The sequence below is a fragment of the Zophobas morio genome, unplaced genomic scaffold (assembly GCF_036711695.1).
Source record: "Zophobas morio isolate AGI-343-1 ecotype UQ-CSIRO unplaced genomic scaffold, CSIRO_AGI_Zmor_V1 ptg000304l, whole genome shotgun sequence".
Classification (NCBI taxonomy): Eukaryota; Metazoa; Arthropoda; class Insecta; order Coleoptera; family Tenebrionidae; genus Zophobas; species Zophobas morio.
Window position 1 is genome coordinate 373,423 of NW_026972408.1, and position 22,783 is coordinate 396,205.

Below are 22,783 nucleotides of genomic sequence, written 5' to 3' on the forward strand. Positions count from 1 at the left end.
TAACAATTAAGTGTCTAACGCTTAATGAGTTATTAAAGAGTTAGCTATAGTAGGGCTACTTACGTTTCTAGCAACTCTATTCACAGCAAATACCTAACCTATATAGAGCTAAAGACCTACTAACTCCCAAAGTCTGTACAACTAGTCAAATTGAAACTGGTCTGTATGTCGGTGATATATTGCTCTTGATTTCACCAAATTCGTCACTAGTTCGGGTAAAATTCATTCAAAGTATATATACTCGCTTTTCCAAGTATTTTTATATCATTTTTCGCATCAGTAGGGGTAAAAAACAGCGTCGTTTAGATCCTTCCTTCTTGAATGACGTCACAAGCTTTTCCAAATATACACACCGTGACTCGCTAAGAAGGCTCTTCATGTCTGCCCCCGTCCAGCTCCTGTGGGATTGCTTTAAACCAAGGATTGAGTTAAGGAGATGCTTACAAGTCAAGATTGGGAGCGTTGACATTCCATTTTCTTTGGTACTTTTTTTAACATGCACTTTAACTTAAATAGGCTTATAAATTTAACCACATGAATAAACAGTAATATATCCATTTTTCATTACCATTTAACAAGTTTATCAAGATTTGAGCCCTTAATAATTATAAAAAAAATATATAGGCCAGAGAGAATTAAATTTCCCAGTTTATTTAGTTATTAGGACCGCATATCACACCGCACTTATCAATAATGATTGATACTTTTACAGCGAAATTTATATTTAGAAACTTTAGCAATAAAAATTAAGAGAATCCCACTCTATCAATAGTAATTTTACCTATTAAAAAAGATTAATGCTTAAAAACCTGCATTAGCATTACCTTCTAGTTTTAGTTTCAGACTAAAGGCATAAAAGGAGATTGAAATGTTTTTACTTGATCAGCCTTAAACCTCGAACTTCGAGTATATCACACAAAAGCCCAAACTTATCTAATTTCTAACCCTACAAGTAATAACAATTAAAGATGGCAATCATTCCTTCTTGTTCAACGGATTTGCCCCGATATTCTGTAAAAAAAATAATTAAAAGGGATGAAGACGCTCCCTTACTAAGTGGTGAGGCGTTGTTTTTAATTACTAAAAGTTTGGTAAGCACTAACATTTCGTAAAAAGTTTTTTACTAAGTAAAACTTCTTTCCACCAATTTAAATTAACACCATCTCTGAAGCTTACCGACCGTCATGCCTTTTCTATATATTGCTTTTTCAGTTACTAAAAGTTTGTTAGACTTTTACCATTATATTATTTCATAAAAAGTCACTTACCAAGTTAAACTTCTTTCCAACAAACTTAACATATAACATCAGAGATTACTTTGCGTTATACCTTATATAATGCTAATTATTAAATGTAGGAATGCTTTTTGAATTATTTCGTCGGCGAGGCATTTTTATTAACCCAGAAAGATGACCGTAAAACAATTTTTCTTCGTGATATAGGTAAAAATGTATGTTTTCACTTTAGGTAAATGTTAAGCTTCACTTATATTAAATTCGTATCAATTAATCTAGCGGCTTGCACTTATGCGAAAGACCCCTTTATTTTTTTAGATGGTAACTTTCATATATATATATATGTTTCTAAGGTCACTTTACTATTAAAACTTCACAAGCCTTTGTGCAAAATAAATAACTCGTGATTGGAATTCTAATGGTTTTAGTTAACTAATTTAAGGAGATATTTTTAACTATATATGTAGATTCAATAATTATTGAGAAATAATGTTACAAAGTTTTAGTTGCTACACTTACCTCATATGAACCTTTATTTGCGTTTTAAATATAAGTCGTTAAAATTTTTTTTGTGCGTTGAAAATGAAAGCACCTTTGTAAACTTCAAAAAATTTATTACATTCGAGAACGCTTGCTAATTTTTTCATATTATGCTCATTTTAAGGCTAATTTAATGGAAGCTTTTTGGAGCTAGGAAGCGAGCTTACTTAAAACTAGAGGAAGCTCAAATTCCCGACAAAATTTGCTCGCCAGCACAACTAGAATTTTTCTCTTATAGTTATAAACTCTTATCACATTGTTTGATTTTCTATAACCCTTGTATGTTCTAACCGCTTTTTATCAGCCAAAAAACAAAAAAAAATCTAAAAATACGGTTATATTTTAGTGTAATTTACTCTGAATCTCTTTTTATCTGTTATAATCCTCCACAAAAAAATTAAGTAAAAATTTAAAATTTCATTTCCTGTCTTTTAATTTTAATATAATGTATTTAAAAAATTGAACTTCTTTCTTAGTTAAATAGGAATCTCTTTCCACTTTCCACACGTATATTCTTAACTCTTACAAGTTGCTTGTTTTAGTTATACCAAGAGAAGCAGGAATATTAAAAATTTATAAAAAATTTAAAAGAATTTTAATGGATAGTATATTCTAAATCGAATTCAGTAAGTACGGTCACATTTTCTGGTCATAGGTAATATAGTATATCTGCTTAAAAAAAAAAATTTTTCCGTACAGTTTTTTAAAAGTGCAACAGTATTTCCTTTTCTCTGCAGTTTACATTGCAAGTCTTTAGAGATATATACAATAGGGCGACACTTCGCACTTTCGTTTTTAAAATGGTTGTCCTGACTTCATTAGCGCACCCTTTTTTACTGTAACTGCCTGTCTCTAAAAAACACTTGTGATTTTTTATATTTTGTCTCAACATAAATGTTAAAATTGCCCAGTTGGAACTGATCATATTTAAATGATAATGGTTTAAAGTTCACTATGTTATAATTAGGCGATGTAGTTTATATATTTTCTGCATCATGTTTTTGCTGTATAACACTTGTTAAACTTAATTTTTTATTGTACGGATTTAATTCTTGACAGAGAAATAACTCTTGTTCTACTACTTAAAAAAAAAAGATAAACAGTTCCGTTAATTTCGTTTAATGGTCTAATTCAGTTTAAACGGTGTTTTATGCCCTGCGATTCGGCAATATCTTAATAGGTATAAGCATGTCGCCCTTGTTGGTAACATTTAAGAGTTTAAATTATTAAATTTAATTTCATAGACTTCTAGAACTCTTCTTTATTTAACTAGCTTTCCTATTATCTATAGTTTATAATTTAATTGATTTTATTGTGTGTATAATCTTAGATGTTGTGCCAAAATCAGAAGTAAGACCAGCTAAAAAGAAAATAAAGCCCTCTACTAACTCGCGGACTCCAAAAAAATGTCGTAAGGAGCAATAAAGTTTACCCTACTATTTTTAAACTTCTATGTGTACTTTTATGCACCTGCTATAAAAGAATTTATTTGCCAAAACACTCCTATTTATTCATATTTTATGTTCCTGAGTTAAAAAAAGTGAATGTTACATAGACCGAGACAGTCCTTTAGACTGGCTGCTATATTGCACCCATAAACTAAGCTTACACAATTCTTTGAGCCATACTACCGAGTCCATCATTTGTGTTGTTACTTGGAACTTAGGTAATGTGGACTAAGCGCAATAATTTGCTATTTGCAAGTTGCCTGAACGAACGACAAGCATAAGTTGCTTTTAAAAAATTTTTTGGAAGTTAATTAAAGGCAGGCCATTTTTAGAATATAATCAATACCACTCCGTTATTTTAACAATAAATCATGCTAAGATCACGAATATTAGTAGTTGAGTCGCATTAAAAGCCTTGACTACAACTTTATGCTTGAACTTTTAAATTTTAAGGAGCAAGAACGACCGAAAAAGTGAGCAGCTTTTACTCTAAACCGCCGAACTATGTGAAAGCGGTAGAACGTTAGAGTGATAATTTTCTAGAAGAGTGGACCCAACCGGTGGTCCGTGAAAATAAAAAAGAGGTCCACGAATTAATCATCATTAATAACTAAAAAAGGGGCTATAAAGTGGATATTATATATACGCGGTTGAAGTTAGCATTGAGCCAAGCATTGGGCGGAAAACACTTGCCATCTAAACCTGTGAAAGTACGAGAGTAAACTTCCATAAAACAAACGTTAGCCACCAAGCAGAGCTCGTCAGTGAAAGACCTCTACATGAGCTATGAATATCGTAGTAACGCCGCTCGAAAGAGTTGGCGAACACCATGAAACTTTCGATAACATTAGTGGATGCAATCAAAAACAGTGCGTTTACGCGTATTTTTAAAAATTGTGCTCTGATTTGGACTCCGACCATGATACACTACTTTTTTTCATAGTAAGGTTCGTGGACTGACGAAAGGAGACACGCTGGGAAGATCATATGATATCTAGCGGCTTTCGCCTATTTTGTATACTCTTTAATGGAGCGAGGATTGCAATGTGTCCTAGAACTGCTCATTATAATAGATAGGCACGATCTCTTTCGTGCACTTTTCAGTTAGAGCTAAGCGTGTTTTTAATTGAGAAAGGATTGACCTATTTGTGGGAGCAGTTTTGTTATCTAAAGGTTGGGCTAACTTGTAGACATTTTTAAACACGTAAACAGACTTAATATGCAACTACAAGGTTCAGGCAATACGAAACTAGAGGGTTGTGCAAACGTCATGTTCGGAAACAACCTAACCGCAAATAATTGCACACTCGAGCTGTTTGCCGTTTCCAACGCTCAAAAATTCTCTTAACGACAAAAATTACTTGCATATCACTGCCGAAATTCAACAAAATGTCATGGATCACCTCCACGAATTTAAAAAGGCGTTTACAAGATACTTTCCGGAAGGCAACGATGCGAAAATTAATTAGAAACCCCTCCCCTGTCAACGTAGGAGAGCTTCCTTACGAAATCCAATAAAAAGTCATCCAGTTGCAAAATGATAGCAACTGCAAGGATACGGTCGAATTAGATATTAACCTATAAAAGTTCTGGTGCAAAAAAAGCAATTTCATATGATAAGCTTCGAGAAAACGCTTTGCGACATCTTGTTATGTTTTGGCATCTTGTTCCTTCAAAGAGGGATTTTTTAATCTACTTTTGATAAAAACGAACAGAGGAGTCAGTTTGAAGCTACCGACGCCATGGTGTCGCTTTGAGCACCAGTATCAGTCCTAGAATTTCGCAACTAGTAAATAAATTGCAAGCGTAATCTTCTTAATTTTTTTATTGTAGTATAAACCAGTAAATAACACTATTGTAATGTCTCTTTACCCTGTGCCACGCTAAACTACTACCATGTATTTAACTACCAATAAATTAATCAATACTAATTAGATGTATTTTTTATTAGGGGGTCCAAGTCACATACTTTTGCCTCGGGGGTCTGCTGCATTCCAAAGTTGAGGGTCACTATGCTAGATATACCGTTCAGCTCAGCTACACTAAGACCAAAAACTTTAGATTAAGGATTAATATCTTTTTGTGCAATTTTTTCATTAGAACCCTGCGCGTAAAAGATAGCAAATTCAATAAATATTCCAACTATAATAATAAGTTTTGCTTTCCGCAACATTATCTAGTTTTGTATACAAGAGAACAATTTTACCTTACTTTTAAAGAGGTTAAAGCACTGCTTTAACCAATTAGTATATAGTAACTGCGTTTAGAGTCCTAAAGGTGGTATTACTGAATTATTATCCAGGAATATTGAAGTAAAAATAGCTAAAAGAAGAGGTTATTTAAATTATTTTTACAAGGCCTGGTACCTCGACCTACTCTTATTGAGCGTTATTAGTTAACTGTCTATCCTACCTCGACAGATGTCTACCCCTATATAATTATGTAATTAAATTTATCTGTGGTATATATAAAAAAACTCACCGCTAAAGTACGCAATAATTAAACCAACATTCAGTTTTAAAAACCTTTGAACTATCACCGCCTCTTACCACTTCGGAGAACAAAAGGTTGGTAATCACAGAGACCAAAAGTAAGAGGTTTAACTAGTTAAAAAAAAGCTTATTGCTTCATAAAAGTACTTTTAATTTACTCCGGTAAAAGTAGTAAGTAAATGCTTTTAAAATTTTAAAAACTGTCTACTATTTTTTTTATAATATTTTCGTAATTACTCGTTCTTAAGTTTAATAAAACAAAGCGACATTTATTTTAGTGTTTGTTAAGTGCACTTCTAGGGCAAGTTTTAGGCTTAGTTCCTAAAATAGTCTATAGCATTCTAACCAACTGAAAGGTAACTATTGGTCAATTTCAAAAAAAAAACATTAAACCGGTTGTAACAAAGATAAATAGTGACGGGAGTGTCAAAAACAGCCCTTTAATAAATATTATTAAGTTTTTGGTGTGACCTTGAGATATATGTATTTCAAAGAGACATTGAAGTCATGATATAACGTTACAAATTATTGTTTAAAAGTACTTAGAAAAGTCACCTCTTTTTTAACTGAAAGTTAATAATCTCGTTCAGTAATTATCCTTTACTAATATATTGAATAAGAATAAATATCTGGTTAGTATTTTTTTATTATTGTGCAATTAATATTTAACTTTTTTAATGTAATCACAAAATAATTTTCTGACCAAACTGGTAAGGCTGTAAATAAATTTCTAATAAAAAATATTTTTTAAATATTGTTAAAGTTAAAATATCCTACTAAAAATTATATACATATTTTTAAGCGATGAAAAGCAGAAGATATGAGGCACCAAATAGGGTTAGGGTTAGGTTATTTCATTGCGGTTCTATTATTACAGATAATATCTATAATGAAGTTACACAAATTAGTTGTAAATTTCGTTAAATAGCTTTTCTTAACATAAAAAAAGTTAATTTTATTGATGGCCTACCTTTTTGGTTTAACAATATGTTTATGTGTGTTTAATAGAAGTTAAACTCCAGTAAGAAAAGCAGAAGTAAATACGAACCTAAAATTAACAAAGCAATAGAAACCTTTAAACTATCACAGTTTATAACAGATTATTATCATAATTTTGTAAATGATGAATCTTTAATTTAATTCTCTATTAAAAGCAATTTTGTATGCTTAGAAAGCAAAGACAACAATGTTATGTTAAATAAAATATGCAAAAATTTTAATTTTTTAAAAAACCATGATATCATTACAAAATTTACAAAATTTACTTTGATAACTTCTTAATTATTTTAATTATAATAAGAACAAAATTAAAAATATTAAATATATATTTTTAAGACTAACTTTTTAGTATAAAACTAAAACGAGATTTTCTAAAAACTGCTCTTGTGCAAACAAATAGAGGCATCTAAAGGACGCTAAACTAAGGTTGGAGGTTAAAAAAAATTATTTTTATTATAATAAAATAAAAACTATTTCCAAAAGCGGACTGGTCTTCCCTTGCCGGTCTGGTTAAGACTATATTTAAATTATTAATCATATTAGTCGTAAGAGGTTTTCAATAATAAAACTCATTGCCATTGGTCACTTTATAACTTATAATGTCCTTAACAGACCAAACATGTCAAGTAATGATCTCATTTTGCAGAAATAATAAAATTCTGTTTTACTTTATAATAAACTTTATATATTAACTTAGATATAAATTAATCAAATTTACTTAAAATTATCATATTATCTTAACTTTTATGTATAAAGAATGCTACATAGTAACAATGAAGGTTCGTTATTTATAGAAGATGCCCAATCTATATCTAAATACTTCTTATCTTTATTAGAAGGGGTTGCGCTTTCTGTACTTTTAATTCAAGGGCTTGCAGAGCGTGAGACAGGCCCCTTTCATATATGCTTAAAAGCAGGGAAGCAACACTTACTTAGTAACCCAAAGAAAATAGGCCCTTCTACTCCTATTGAGAAAGATCGACTCGACTTATATTTGAAAGAGCAACCTGGCAGTGTTGAAATTCAAATCCTTGGAGACGAAGAGGAACAGCTTGGCAGTGCTCTTTACAACTTTGACAGCTCTGATTACAAATTACCGATAACTTCCTGGATCTCGCTCCACGAAAAGGGTTCTTTCGCTGGAAAAGTGAAACCTATTTTATTCTTAAAAACCTTTAAAAAATTTTCTTACTATATACACTAACTAATATCTAGTTGCAACTTCAAATAAATGTTACGCATGTAAACTTTGCGAATCCTTCGGAAGTAGAATATGCAAAATATATAGGATTACTTTCTCTTCGCCTTGGATATTTCAGGGGTTATAACAATATTCATTGTAGATATGCAACACTTTATTAGCTTACCTCAGGGTTAGAGGGCAAAAGCAACCAAGCCACGAATTCTCAGTTCATTCTTAGGCACGGATTCTCTGCCTTTAGAACTCGGGTTGTCGCCGGCAGGCATCCCATTTTTAATCAGGCAAGAAAACTTTTAGTCAATGCATAACGACTTCAATACTTTTATAGGCGTATTGATCATCAGGAATGCAGAATATGGGTCAAAGAAGGAGAGGTAAAGTACATGCTCAAACTTGTCTTATATTCTACCCTCAACAGGAGGTAGAGCTTCTCGGTACATGCCGTAGATGACTTTAATTTATATAGTTATAGTAAATTAAGATTTGCTGGAATTGGTTTTGCTGATTTGAGTTTTGTCGAAACTACGGTGGCTAAAGACTACACTTTTGTGGTCCCGATTTTCCAGACTGACGAAAAACTTACGGACTCCATGCACTGTGAACTATTATCTACTCGATCCTTCACACAGTTCTTCTCTTATAGCGCACATTTTAGATCCATAAGTTTTATAAAGTATGTTTGTAACACTTTATACAGATCCCAGAGTATGGAAGATTTACGAAATGCTGAGGTGAGTCTTATGGAAAAAAAGGGAGTGCCTGAAGAAATTTCGGATATTAACGCACAGTTCGCTCCTTTCGTGTATTCTATTAAGCCACAACTTATACACTTATGCAAAGGAGCGAGTCTGAATTAGAACGAGATTTGCCAGAAATTGTTAAGGCGAAAAGGTAATATAATGTTTAGTGTACTCAGAGCGTACACTTATTCAGCATCAAAGAACGGGAGGAAGAAAGCTATGGTGGACACGTTTCAAACAGGCACGAGGTAATCAGTAGATTTCCAGATCACAAATTGAAGATCAATAAAAATTCTGAATAGCCACACCACCGTCTTCGCCACTCTTATCGAGAGCGCTTTCCATTGGTCGTAACCCACTTAGCTTTACTGGAGCTTCCGAAGGCGTAACGCCGGAATTGACACGCTGCTTGGAGGAGGTTGCTGGCAAGTTTGTGCCCTGCACGCACGTGTTGGTGACCTTTTTACTATCACATGAAGGAAATTGACCAGAACATGCTCGGCAAAGTTTTACTTAGAGTTAAATTCTCTCCAAAGCAAGATGTGGAGCGCTGGTTTTACAAACGACTCCTTGAAGAGGTTGTTTATAGCGTGCTTGAAAGTGCGTAAAGTAAATTTTTTTGCAGTTTGACACGAACGAGGATGGTCTTTTGGACTGGTTCGAAGTTTACGCCATGCTTTCCTCGGTAAACTTCAAAGGCAAGGAAAATGTCGACGAACTAATGGATGTGCGTTGTATTTTAATTACTAAACCCGTCTTTAGCTCATACTAATTAACGATTATTACAGAAACTCAAGCACCAAGAAGAAATCAAGGAGGAAGATCTGTTGGATTTTCTACAGTCTGCCGAGTTTCAGTCGCACCCTTTAGCCTATAACTTGCTCTCCTTTTTGGCGGACGGAAAGGAGGGGCTGGCCAATATGATTGACGACAGATACTCGCTGGCCGACACTCTTTCCGAAAGAACACGAACTGGAGTTGGCGTGTTCTGTACTAACGAAGGCGTGTACTTTTCAAACTTTAGACTCCGTGGAAAAACTATTTTCGCGTTGATTGGCAGAATACAAAAGCCGGAAAGATATGCTCATGTTAAATGTCATGGACCGCACGACCGGCTTGATTGTTAGCGAAAACATTCCGCGTTACGTGAAAGTCGCATTGAACTTGTTGTATAGTAAACGGTCGAGGGTGTTTACAGTGAGGACTAAGTCTATCCACAGGATTCTCAAGTTTATGTCCCGCCGGGAGGTACAAGGAGAGCCCCCAACTGCGTGACTATGCTAAGGCACGTGATATGGTTCCTCCAGGGCCAACGCATGGACGACCCCGCATCAGTAGCCCATATAAGGCCCTTCATCAGTTTTCATAAGTTAAACTCAGCCGAGTGGCTACTACCCGTCGATGATGAAAACAGAAACTATAAATGCTTTAACCACTTTTTCTATAGAAAACTCAAACCCACTGCTAGAACAATCGGCTCTCCGGTTCTTTTTCTTGTTTTAATACATTTTCTTTTTTTTTTTTTTTTTTTGGAAAAGTCATTATCTAGCTTTCGATAGAATGACAATCGAATAGTCGTGAGTTGTGCTGATTGCAGAATGACAGTTTTTGAGACCGTGAAGGAAGGTACACTCCTTTAGCAGATTAACTTAAGCGTAGTACAATGTACCCTTTATAGCCACAGCTATATGGGTCAAGGGCGCAGGATTTACTATTACTCAACTCCTCGGACCGCATTTGAGCGACGTGGCACCGCTGGTTTGCGCATTCATTAGAGTATACTACCAGTGCTTATAAACTGCCGTGCACATGTGTAGTTCCACGAAGGATCGCTGGTAATAGCGCGTTTGGCTCCACAAGACTATCATCGCTGGCACATGCCTGTATTTGTTACACTTACCTATAGCTCGTAAGGCAGATCCACGTTAAACCAATGCAGGTGTCAGGGAAACTCGGACGCCGCGTAGAAGTTGACGGCACTTTACTTACTGTCAACCCCATCGCCGTGTGCCAGTGTATCGACGTTTTTACCGAGAACAAAAGGTAAGTAGTTCCATGTGGTGCCCAACGCACACGCAACTTTCTTCGCTTCCAGGATTGTAGAGGAAGTACACACAAAAGAATTTGGGCTCTTGCTAATGGTATGCATAGGCGCTACCATGGTCGGATCCGTAAACATCACTGCGCCACTGCAGGGAGAGGTACACGTGCTCTGTCTTCAACTACGCAAACTTGACTTCCACCAAACCGAGCAGATGCGGAAGGGCGAAGAACACGGTTACTTTGCCTTTGGAGGATCAACCGTATTGTTGCTCTTTCAACCAGGATGCATCCTCGTGCGATCGTTTTCATAAAATTTTATAGATCTTTACGATTAACATCTCGTAGTTTGATAGAGATCTTATAGAAAACTCGCTAAGGCCGCTTGAAACGCTGGTGAGAGTGGGAATGCCCATTGGAAGGGCCCGTAAATAGTAATTTTTTTTTCAAAGCCAAACTAATTGTATAATAAAAGGGTGTTTTTCTATTTTTTTATGGCGTTTTTGCTGTACAAAAGACGAACTCGCATATCGAAAACTTCGTCGTACAATTTTTCCCCCAGTCTCATTCCGCAACTCCGGCGCCTGCTGTCCATGGCGAGCAGTACAGCAGCCTGGGCAGTGGCAACTATTTAGAATGAAGTAAACTAGGGCGGTTAGCAACTCATCCGCGACCACTATGCGCCCTGCAAGTGTTTTCCAGGCTCGTGAGGCGCTACGTGTTTATAATAGGGCCAGTGTGAAGATCTCCCAAACTTGATGAGGATTCATAACTGCCCGAATTAAGGCTTTTTACTATAAATGTGCTTTCATGATTCTAAGCATAAAGGGGAAGCTAGCTTAAAATAAAACTTCTCTTTCCAATTAAAACATAAAATTTATTGGATACACAAACAACAAAGTTAAGGTAAATTCAAGTTTTTTCAACCAAAATCTTTTAGAAGATGCAGGAGACGCAAAAAATATAAACTTATAATAAACGATACTAAGTTTTGGCCAAGCTTTTTATAGCTTTGAGAAATTTCTTTTCGGGTATAATCTTCAAATCAGTGTTAAGCAATTTCACTTTCTAATTAAAAAGATAACAAAAACGCGATAAAAGAAAATAATCGAGCAAAAAAACCAAATTTTCGACGGGCAACTCCAGCAAAGAGTAGTTGTGCTGCCTGTTAATCGAACTGATTCGGCCGCAGGAGCCCATAAGCTTGCCTGCAGTCACTTCTACAAAGTCGCCTTCACAAAGATCAGCTTGACGAGCAACACTTTGTGCATTTTTTTTATAAAGGATCTTTGTAGAAGCTTTAATTTTCTGCTTAGTATATCCCTAAAGATTTAATAACAATAAGAGAAAAAAAAAAGCTTAAAAGGATTTGCATTACTTTGCCTTTTTTATTTTTCCGCAGCAAATTTTCAATGTCTTGCTTAAATAAAATTAAACAAAATAAGCAAAAGGAATGCAAGCGATATTGAAAGGGAGAGTGTGTACATCTTCAATAGACATGGAAGCGCCTAAACCTCTTCTTCCGTACCTCACAAGCGGTTTACGAGGTTCTTTAAGTCTAGTATACATGCCTTGTTATTATAGTTATGCAGTAGGCAAAATAAAAAAAAATAAAAAATCAAATTATAAGAAATAAATACTCTTCTTCAAGTCTCTCATTTTCCTTTAACATTCCTTTCACAAGCAACACTCCAAAATGTTCCACTGGCATGGCTTCGTACTGCTCCGTGGTGCACTCGTTGGGTCGAAAATTAACATCATTTTTAAATTTTTCTATATCGCTTAGTGGCCTGCCAACTTCAGAGAATATATTTAGGAACTAATACCCAATATAACAAGAGTAAAGCCAAGGTAAACCATCAACAGAAGATCTATCGCTAGACAAAAGAGGAATACTCTTCTCTCCAGACAGATTTTTTTTACTTAAAGTGACTGAATCTATTAAGTCCAAAGTTTAGGAACTTCAAAGTTACTTGAACTTTTTTTTAAGTATACTCTTTCCCAAACTAAAAAACCTATTACCTGTCCAATCAGATATTACAGCGGAAACTATTTCCTCGGATCCTTAAATTGTGAATGATATTAACAGTAACTTTAATAAAAACGAAGAGAAACCTGAGGCCAGGTTATTGGTCTGCGTCGAAGCAGCTCTAGCTCTACTAGTAATTTTGCCTTTGTTAAACCATTTATCATCGGCAACGAGAGGAATCGGTGCCTTATAAATTAGGGAAGAGTTATGATTCTCGCCCTTTTCTAAAAAGCTTTCTCCAGCTTCAAAAAATGATATAGATTTTCCAGTACTTGTTACAATCTCGCTCTTACTTTTAATGTTTAAATGGCTAGACTTCGTTTTAAAAGTAAAGGACAAAGGTTTCTTTGGTGTTAAACTTTCTTCTCCCTTTTCAGCATTTGAGGAACTCATGCAGAACACACATATATAAATAGCTTTGGGCCTGAGAAAGTTCTTCTAAAAGGCGTTTATAGTACGCTGAAGTGTTGAAAAAGTTTAAAAGGTGAACTCATTTCAGGGCACACGTTGAAAGCTTAGCAAACCCCTCAGTAGACTATGTTTTTGTTAAGAGAAAAAGGTAGATGGCGTAGGATCTCAAATATTTATTATAAAATTCCAGCCGAATTAATTTTTATTCTTTTATGATCGCCTATTTAACTAACCTGTTTCTATTATAATCGCGTAAAGATTTTGCGAGACTTATAATTGAAATTGTTTAAGGGCTTACCCTCTACTGCCTCCAATTGGAACATACATTATGAGCAGAGATGGAAAAACTACCGGAAGTTTTGGGGGTATTTTAACATTGCGCTCTGGTATGCTTTACCAATAATAAGCAATTCCTCTTATAATATAACTTTATTTTTTTAAACTGAGCTTCCCCGAATTTTTAAAATTAGCCAACTTTGCACACGCACTTCTTATGCCCAGCTATTCAAAAGAAATATTTAGGCCTCCACGTTAAAATAAATAATGTTATATTTGAAGGCCTGTATTTTTTATGAACCGTATTCTTAACTACTGAAACTTAATACAATTGAAACATACCGAGGGTGAATCTTTTCCTAAATGTTCTTTGCTTTAGAAATAATGTGGTAAACGGGCATTAATTCTTAGAATGTACTAAATTAATGATTTTTTTGATTAATTAGCTTAGTTAATAGTTTACCTAACTAATTTTTATAATTAGATTTTTATTTCAAGAAAATTAACAAATTTTTTTATAAATCTAAAGTTATTAAAATAAAAATCTAAAACAACATCTCTTAAAATTTAGACTAAATTAGTTAACAACGTTATAGTTATCGTCATAGTTAATAAAATACTGCTTGCCATCCCTTTATTAAAGTGGGGAAGAAATTAAATCCACGCTTTAGTTTAACCCTCCATAAGCAAATGTATAATTAGCTTATCGCAAGGCGGCAGTATCCCCTCTTCTCTGTAGCGTGCTTTTCTTTTTTCTGCAGTTCCTTGCTTTTCGCCTTTGGTGCTTGTCGTTTGGATTTAGTCTTTGCTGAGCCATGCCTCGGCCCAATTGTACTAATATTATCAACATTATATAATACATTTTGTTTAGAGCTTTTTGATCTCTCTAACTATTTCCTCTTATACTTAGATAGTAAGACTTATACAACCCCTCGTCGTCCTTATGAAAAGGAGAGATTAGATCAAGAGCTAAAACTTGTTGGTGAATACGGCCTCAAAAATAAAAGAGAAGTTTGGAGAGTTAAATACTGTTTGGCAAAAATTCGTAAGGCAGCCCGTGAATTATTGACTTTGCAAGAGAAAGATCCTCGACGTTTATTTGAAGGTGGAAATTTTTTTTTTCAGCATTTGTAATCTGTTGTTATTGTGATGCTATTTTTGAATTTCTGACACCTCTTGACTAATAAAAGCAAATAACTATTGCTTTATGCTCTAAACTATTTACTGAATAGCAACAGCTTAATAATTTTATTTGTATAGCCAAGTTAAGAGGCTTTGGAGAAGAGTTATACTTTTTTTTCTAAATAACCATTTTACGCTAGGGAATGCTCTTCTTCGCCGACTTATTCGACTGGGCGTTCTTACCGAAGATCAAATGAAACTGGATTATGTTTTGGGTTTGAAAACCGAAGATTTTTTGGAGCGACGGTTGCAAACTTTAGTATATAAGGCTCGTTACGCTAAATCTATTCATCACGCTCGCATTTTGATACGACAGCGCCATATAAGGTCTATTTTTTTTTTCTATCGCTCGTCGTGATTAAGTTGATTATGTACAGAGTTGGGAAGCAAGTTGTGAATGTCCCTTCCTTCTTGGTTCGTGTAGACTCGGCTAAGCACATTGATTTTTCCCGCAACTCTTCGCTAGTAGCGGGCGGCCGCTTGGGAAGAATTAAACGTAAGAAGGCTTCTAAAAAGATACAAGCTGATGCTGAAGATGATGACTAGCTTATGAAATTAAATAAATTATATAATTGCATATTTTTTTAGTTTCAGCTAATTCTTCGTTTCAAGTATAGTCATGTACTAAATTCACAACTTTTGGAGAAGCATGGTGAGTTTGTACAAATGCTTCTAGCTGAACCTAAAAATTTAAGCAGATTCAAGTAATAACATAGATATTTCATTAAAGCTTTGTATCGACTTTTATAACACAAGTTAAAGTCCTTAGAGCCAGTGTTAACCGTTTTTTGGTGGATAAGTTAGAACTTGTGTAGTAGTTTAAAATCTTATTGAGTAATAAAAACGATGTTTCTTTTTTGCGTTGATTGACGTTTTAACTCTGTAATAATCCTTAATTCGTTCAACCTCTTAAAAGGATTTGTTTAATAATTTTGAATTTTAACTTAGCTAACAGTTTTTCTGTTCGCACGGGATTTCCGCAAAAAAAAAAAAAAAAAAAAGTATGTTTAATTTCTCCCTTTTTTTTTATTGCGTTTTTAATCCGAACTGCTGCGGTTTTATTAGCTTTCAAAGTAACTTTAATAGAGCTTTTATTTATTTTACTCTAAATTAAATTAATTTTGGAAGATACTTATTTGTAATGAAGAAAAAAAACATAAATTGCTCAACGGGTGTCAAGCTGTAACTTGTCTTAGTTCCTACCTCTAAATAAGATGGACAGAATTTTCCTGGAACTTTTATTTAGTAAAAAAGTTTAAGGTTGTAAACTGCAAATTTATTAATTAGGTAAAAATTTTCTTTGTTAAATATAAAATACTTCAATTTCTGCGATTTATTTTATATTGACAAGTGTACAGAGAGCAACTTAGAGCTGTATGGTTAGATTGTAAGTAGAAAATACAAGTGTCTAAGCGATAATTGTATAAGAGTTATTTTTCTATGAAAAAAAAAGTTTAAAGGGGATGGCTGGTGTTTCAGAAATTATCTTTTATAGATAACCTGAGATAAACAAGTATTTAGTTTTCTTCTTAAGTTAAGCAGTTTGTAGTAATAGTTGTAACGAAAGGAGGAATTATACTAATATTTTAGGTACTTTATACTCTTATAAAGAATAATAATACTATACATATAATACAAAATAACAAGAAACGACTCTTCATTAAGAGACCTTTTCTTAATACATGACTTGAATAATTACCTACTTAATTGCATAGAACAGTTCGACTCCAAACGGCCTATCTTCAAAAGAACTATTTTTACTACCTAATTTGTAAAGTTATCTACTCAGCTGTAAAAAAAATACTTATTCTACATGCTAACACTAGCGGTGTCAGTATTATAACACGAACTTACTAATAATATTCAGTAGTTTTTAAAAAAATTTCATTTTTTCCATACTTCGTTTCAATAAAGGTTAGGGTTAGGGTTAGTAGGGTTTGACTTATACCAAGAGTCTCTCCAAGTTTGCTAAAATTCAAGCGACGTTTACGCTATTGTGTGAAATTAGTTATAGTTTGGGTATGATAACTTTGCTTTCCTGGAGAATAAGACATCATTTCTTGTTATTTGTATTCTTTACTTTGATTATAGAAGTTAAATCATTATATGATGGTAAACACTTAATATATATAATATACATTTACTTATTTTTTTTCTTTAGGAATTTATTGTGGAAAAAAAACTTGCTATGAAATTCTTGGCGTTAATAGAAATTCTTCCATAAAAGTATATATTTAGCTTTCACCTTTGCCTCTTTCTATGACCACATACGCACGGTAATAGTTAAATAAAGTAATATTTGTTTACTTTATTAGGAGATTTCTAGAGCTTTCCGGCAGAAACAACTATTATTCCATCCCGATCGTAAAGATAATCAGGTTGGGGAAGTTAACTCGAACGAGTTAAAGAAATATAGAAACCTTTTGGTTACTGCTTATGAAACACTTAAAGATAATGAAAAGCGAAAAAGGTGTCAAAATTAGCGAAAGATAGCTATTAACTTTTAAAGTTTAATTTTAAGTAATTCTATAAGTTAATTGATTTTTTTTTAATGCCAAAGCTTATTTTTTTATCGATTCTTTTTAAATTCATTATTTACAACGAAATAATTAATATAAGAAACCTTTTTAAATTTTAAAAACTTTCAGTTTTACTTTTTTTGTACCTCAAAAATAGTATAAATTAATATTTTTTAACAAAACTTTTCTGCCAAAAATTGAAAATATAAATTATTTATTAAATTTTGTTACTATTTTGATTTTTATGTATATATGATACGATTTTTTATAACTTATAACTAAATAAGTTTTTTTATAAATAAATTCATCTTTTATATAATTATTGCTATAAAGAGGTACTTACAGTACAGTTTACTTTTAAACTATTTTTATATAGAAATTTTCTGATCAGTATATAATCTTTTTGTATACACTTATTACACTACATTATCACAGTTTATTGATTTCTAATATTTAATCTGTTTATAACTTCAAGTAACTTATGGTGTTTTTTTATTTTTAGTAACAAACTTAGTCATTTATTATTTTTAACTTTTTTTTAAAATAATAAATACTTTATAAAATTTCCTTTTTATTAAACAATCCTTTATAATTTTATATTTTAAGATTATTCCTTTATTTTCTTTACTTTAATTTACTTATAACCGAACATTAATTACTAATTACATAATTTTCTTACGTTTCTTAAATCTCTTCTATCAGTGTTTATCATATTTTAACCACTTTATTTTTGTTTATTTATTTTTTTATTTTAAATTTTTTCCTTGTTAAAGATATAATTTTTTGCTTGACCATCCGGAAGAACTTCGGCGTGAAATGATCTTAAAGTACGGCTATCGCTACAAAGTTCATGCAAACTCAATAGTAATTGTGATATTACTCGTTTTTCTTTTTTCGGGTATTTCTATTTTTCGTTTGTATTTTGGTTTACTTCGTAATTATTTAAATTACGTTAAATTGGCTGTTCAGTATTTTTACTTGTTTATACTTTTTTGGGAATTCTATAAAAATTGTTTTTTATAAAAAATTTGTATGTTTATATGTTTTACCATTTATTATTTTTTACTCATATTTAACATATACTTTTATAATTTTTATTCTTTTATAAAAATAAACTTTCGCCCGTAAATCTTTTTTTATTATATATCATTTTAAAACTAATTTTGTTTATTTTTCTTTATTTTGAATGATTTCGGTGAATTTATTTTTTTGATGTTGAAAAAATAATCTCAATTCTAATTGTATAATTTTTTTTTAAAGTATGTATTATTATATAGTATTTACTAACTTCTCAACCTTTTTTATGGAATCTTTCCTGTTTTACTTTAAAAATTCTTAAATTTAAAAATTTTAAGTACAAAAAAAATAAGTTTTATCTATTATTGTTATTTAGTTAAAAAGTTATTTAAATACTGAGGTATTCTTAAAACAATAAAGTCTTCTTTTTAATTAAATTTTAGTTATTTTAATTTTAACTAAGTTGAAGTAATTTTTTCAATAGCTTAAGGATATGTAACTTAAAATTCTACTTTAATTTTTTGATTAGCTTTATACATAACTGAAAGCTTCATATATTTAAAATGTTACTTTAAATTTGTGAATTTTAATTATTGATGTAATTTTTTTTTACTTCAAGTTATTTTCACATTAGATTAAATAAAAAGATTTTTTTAATTATACATATTTTGAATCTTAATTTTTTATATTAGTTTTATATAAATTTCATTTTTAAAGAAAGTTTCGTAGTTTTATAAATTTTTTTTTATTTTAAATAATTTTTATTAGTAAGTTAATTTAAACTTAATGTGAAAATTAATTCAATTTTTTTTTTAAGGTACAGTACTTTTACGTCAACGAAAGTTAGTAACACTACTTTTGTTTTTACAATCTTTTTTTAATAGAGTTTCGTTAAAAAAAAATTTAAAAACATATATTTTTAAGTTATTGAGAATTATATTTTTATTGTGATTTCAAATTAAAATTATTATTTAAAGTGGGAATCATTGACATTTTAAAATTTCTTTTTGTTTTTTAAAATTTTATAACTTATTTTATTTTTGTATAAATTTAGTGAAACGAACTTAATTTAGTTTTCTAATTCTAAACTGGTATTTGCTTTAAGAACTTTTAAATTCATTTCTATAGTTTCATAAATTTATTATAGTGTAGTTATTTTATAATTAAATTATTGTTATAAAGAATTAAATTTACTTTAACTTTAACAGCTGCTCAATATTATCTCGTGAATAATAGTGTTGAACTAAATTTAAAGCAATTTCTAGAAAATGAACGCATTCGTAATCGATATGTTCAGAAGGCTACTGAGCTCGGTTACGGGTATTTATTTTTTTAATATATATTCTACCAAGTTCTCGTTAAGGTTTATCATAAAAATTGTAGTGCTTATATAGTTTAATAGTTAAAAGTGTTTTTGTTGAATTATTTAAACTTAGAACAATTTTACTTTTCTAAATGCTACAAGTACTTTTTATAAGATGCGAGAAAATAATATAATTTTCATTAACGGATGCTTAAATATCAGTAACTCTTATTTCATTCTTTATAAATTCCAAATCCTAACTTTTTTTTATAAAATTTAGCGTACTATTGTATAACTCTCTTTTTTTGTGCATTATAAATAAATATTTTTCTTTTGAAGGTTAAATTTTAAATATATTTTTAATAACTTTCTATTGTTAATTTTTTGTACCTTTGTCGGATATTAAATTTACTTAATATATATACTCTAAAAATTGGTTTTACCTTATAAAATCTACTTTTATACTTTATTGCTCAATTTTTTCCAACTTCAAGAATATTTATTCTTACTAATTTTTTTAAAATTTATAAGTTTATTACTTCAAATGCTTGATTTTTTTATCTCGCGGGAAAAATGATATTAAATTTATCTTCAAAATAAAATTAATTATTTTTTATATTATTTTAACGACATTATAATTTATGGCATACGCTAAATTATATTTAATTAGTTTACTTTCTTTGTTTTTATATTCTCTCAAATTTGCCTTAATAGTTTTTAAATATTTATATAAAAAGTAGAGTGATTATAAAGTTTTCATTCATGCCAGTAAACTAGAATAGTTACATTTTTATAATTTTAGTGAAATTGACTAGCTGTGGGTTATTATTTTACTTATGAAGAAGTAATTCTTATAAAAATGCAGCTTTGATTATTTTCATTTTTAACTAGATTAAGTTTGAAATTACATTACTGGCTTAACAAATATTTTCCACTTGAGATACATTATATATCTTTTTAATTTAACAAAATATTATAATATAGTAACCGCTTTACTCAAGTTTTAATTTGTGTTAATTTTCTATAAAAGATTAAGAGCGTTTGGGTTTTTGTTTAATCAATTAGTAAATTACTGTAAAAAAATTTTTTTATTGTCTTATTATTTATTTTAACTTTAAAAATTAAATGGGCATTACTGACTTTGATCTTTGATTTACTATAAATTAACTTTAAAAAAAAGTTAAGTATATTTGGGATAACTTGTGCCTTTTTTTAAAACTATATTTTAGGATTAATAAATCAATAATTTCTTTTATTATTATTTTGTATGACCGCCTTTAGAAGTCGCGTGCAGGAAACAAAAGGAAAGCTTATTGAAAAAAATAAACTAAAGCAAGTTTTAATAGACCTCTTTGGAACTGAAATTTGTGTGGAAGGTACCGTTGGCCCTTAAGGATATTATTATATATTTTTTCATTATAATGAAGCTTGTAAATTTAATTAGCTTAATATTGTTTTTTTAGTCATTTGCAATTATTTTATTATAAGTTTATTAAAAAATGAAAGATTGTTTAAAGAAATTATTAGACAATTCTTGCAATATTGTACCTGAATATAATCCTTTCTGGTAATATTAATAAAATTTTAGTGTTTTATATAATTATATTAACGGAGTTTAAAAGTTATATATTATAAAAAAAAGCTTTTTATCATTTATTCAAATAGAAGATATCAGAAAATTACATTATACTTTATTATTATTATTATAGTGATTTAAAATTAAAATATACTTTTTATTAATATTGATAATGAGGGGAAAAAACGTAACAAGAAAGCATATGCTTATTGTATATGTCGTAACTTAAAGAGAAGTATAAAAATTTTTAAGAATAAAGCATTACTTGTAAAACGATAATAAAATTTTTGTTAGCAATAAGCATTTTTGCTAGTTATAACTAACATTAATGAACTATTTGAGATAATTATAAGGATAACTATCATTATAGTTTTATTTAACAATAAGAGTTAAAAACTATGTAAATAAGTTATATTGTTAGTAAATTCCCATTATTAATGGTAATATAGAGGATAATGATTGAAACGTGTGAAAATTCATAGTAAATATAATGAACTAAAAATATAATAAACTATAGAAAAATTATTAAAAAAAAAAAAGAGATATACTTACGAGTAAGAAAGAACGGTTGGAGTAGAAAAAAGCACTCGCAGAAAAATAGCTAGTTAAATTTTTTACCAGCTATTTTGTTTAATAAATTAGTGGTCTGCAATTAATTATTACTTTGGAACCACTTTTTAGTTGTATATGAAGGTAATACGCTAAACCAAATTAACGTATAACCCTTAGAAAATCTATATTCGGCTTGGACATATTATATTTAACATCAAATTATATTTATTTCAGCTGGATGGAAGAAAATTAACTGGAAAGACTGTTTGTGGATGTCCCTGATAAAAATACCGCTAGTCTTGCCGACTTTCTTATGGGGTAGTGATACGTATATTAAGTATGTAGTATTTTTATTGTATATAATAGAAAAAACAAACTGGATATATAAATACTACATATTGAAGTTAGATTATGACAAAGCTGAAAAAGTTAAAAAAGTTATATTAAAATCCTTTTATGTTATAAATATTTTGTTGTTCTTGTAAATATATAAAAGGAACGACAGACGAAGAAAATATTAAAGATGTCCGATGAAAAGTGGAATAGTCTCCCTAAACAAGAAAAGTTATTAGTTATTAATATATTTTAAAAATGCATTACTCAGCCCTGCACCTCTAGGCAATCGTATATCAACATGAGATTATGGTTTCCAGGGAATTATAAAGTTTACTGCCAAAAAGAAAAAGAGCTAGCCGAGCGAGAGGTACTCGGGAGCGCAGCTTTTAAAAGAAAAAAACAACTGGAAAAAATTGAAAAAATTCGAGCTAGACATTAATAGTTAACGCTGTAGTTGTAGAATAACATACTCAAGCACTTCTATATAAACAAAGGTTTTTTTTCCAAGTTTTACTTACTTCATTTGCCACTACAAAAAATATATGATTATCTAATATATTATTTACATTGCGCATTGTGACACTTGTACACGGTATATATAATTTATACTGTTACGCTATGCAATCGTAAATTCTCTTTTTCAAAAGTAGTCTGTTTAGTTATTAATCTTAAAGTTTTCATTGAAATCAGTATAAAACTGAGATAATTATAATATTATGCTCCTTTCTAGTTGGCCCGTACGCACACCGCTATCCCTTATAGAAAGGTTTCTCTTACTTCCATAAAAACAATTTTTAGAATAATTTTTAAACCAAGTTGCTATTATGCATAATGAAAATTAACATCACGAGGGGTCTTAAGTATACTTGGGGTTGTGCGCTTGCCCA

At 30.8% G+C, this 22,783-nt stretch overlaps 4 protein-coding genes and 1 long non-coding RNA gene across 5 annotated transcripts; 4 read left to right on the forward strand and 1 right to left on the reverse strand.

Annotated features, from left to right (window-relative positions):
* The first annotated feature begins 7,561 nt into the window (after positions 1 to 7,561).
* On the forward strand, positions 7,562 to 8,175 carry LOC135119743 (uncharacterized). Its single transcript, XR_010278358.1, has 3 exons — positions 7,562 to 7,861; positions 7,930 to 8,035; positions 8,087 to 8,175. It is a non-coding gene; the product is annotated as an uncharacterized LOC135119743 (long non-coding RNA).
* Positions 8,176 to 8,249: 74 nt separating this feature from the next.
* On the forward strand, positions 8,250 to 11,340 carry LOC135119765 (uncharacterized). The gene is made up of 19 exons (XM_064044145.1): positions 8,250 to 8,336; positions 8,388 to 8,543; positions 8,613 to 8,702; positions 8,756 to 8,806; positions 8,857 to 8,903; positions 8,958 to 9,073; positions 9,135 to 9,233; positions 9,281 to 9,382; positions 9,444 to 9,657; positions 9,716 to 9,903; positions 9,963 to 10,139; positions 10,215 to 10,281; positions 10,334 to 10,413; positions 10,473 to 10,538; positions 10,595 to 10,698; positions 10,751 to 10,856; positions 10,911 to 10,991; positions 11,044 to 11,122; positions 11,258 to 11,340. Exons 1-19 carry the CDS (start codon positions 8,299 to 8,301, stop codon positions 11,338 to 11,340), a joined length of 1,944 nt encoding a protein of 647 aa, XP_063900215.1. The 5' UTR covers positions 8,250 to 8,298.
* Positions 11,341 to 11,679: 339 nt separating this feature from the next.
* On the reverse strand, positions 11,680 to 13,173 carry LOC135119766 (uncharacterized). The gene is made up of 6 exons (XM_064044146.1): positions 12,811 to 13,173; positions 12,336 to 12,759; positions 12,181 to 12,253; positions 12,074 to 12,115; positions 11,818 to 12,018; positions 11,680 to 11,763 (listed from the first exon to the last, which is right to left on the reverse strand). The coding sequence occupies exons 2-6, from the start codon at positions 12,404 to 12,406 to the stop codon at positions 11,680 to 11,682; spliced, it is 471 nt and encodes a 156-aa protein (XP_063900216.1). The 5' UTR covers positions 12,407 to 12,759; positions 12,811 to 13,173.
* Positions 13,174 to 14,070: 897 nt separating this feature from the next.
* On the forward strand, positions 14,071 to 15,139 carry LOC135119744 (small ribosomal subunit protein uS4-like). The gene is made up of 4 exons (XM_064044126.1): positions 14,071 to 14,242; positions 14,322 to 14,516; positions 14,734 to 14,920; positions 14,971 to 15,139. Exons 1-4 carry the CDS (start codon positions 14,227 to 14,229, stop codon positions 15,137 to 15,139), a joined length of 567 nt encoding a protein of 188 aa, XP_063900196.1. The 5' UTR covers positions 14,071 to 14,226.
* A 1,631-nt stretch (positions 15,140 to 16,770) lies between these two features.
* LOC135119768 (dnaJ homolog subfamily C member 25 homolog) lies at positions 16,771 to 22,335 on the forward strand. The gene is made up of 9 exons (XM_064044147.1): positions 16,771 to 16,819; positions 16,909 to 17,063; positions 17,886 to 18,010; positions 19,338 to 19,449; positions 20,714 to 20,808; positions 21,795 to 21,878; positions 21,927 to 21,988; positions 22,057 to 22,124; positions 22,179 to 22,335. Exons 3-9 carry the CDS (start codon positions 17,929 to 17,931, stop codon positions 22,333 to 22,335), a joined length of 660 nt encoding a protein of 219 aa, XP_063900217.1. The 5' UTR covers positions 16,771 to 16,819; positions 16,909 to 17,063; positions 17,886 to 17,928.
* The last annotated feature ends 448 nt before the right edge of the window (positions 22,336 to 22,783 follow it).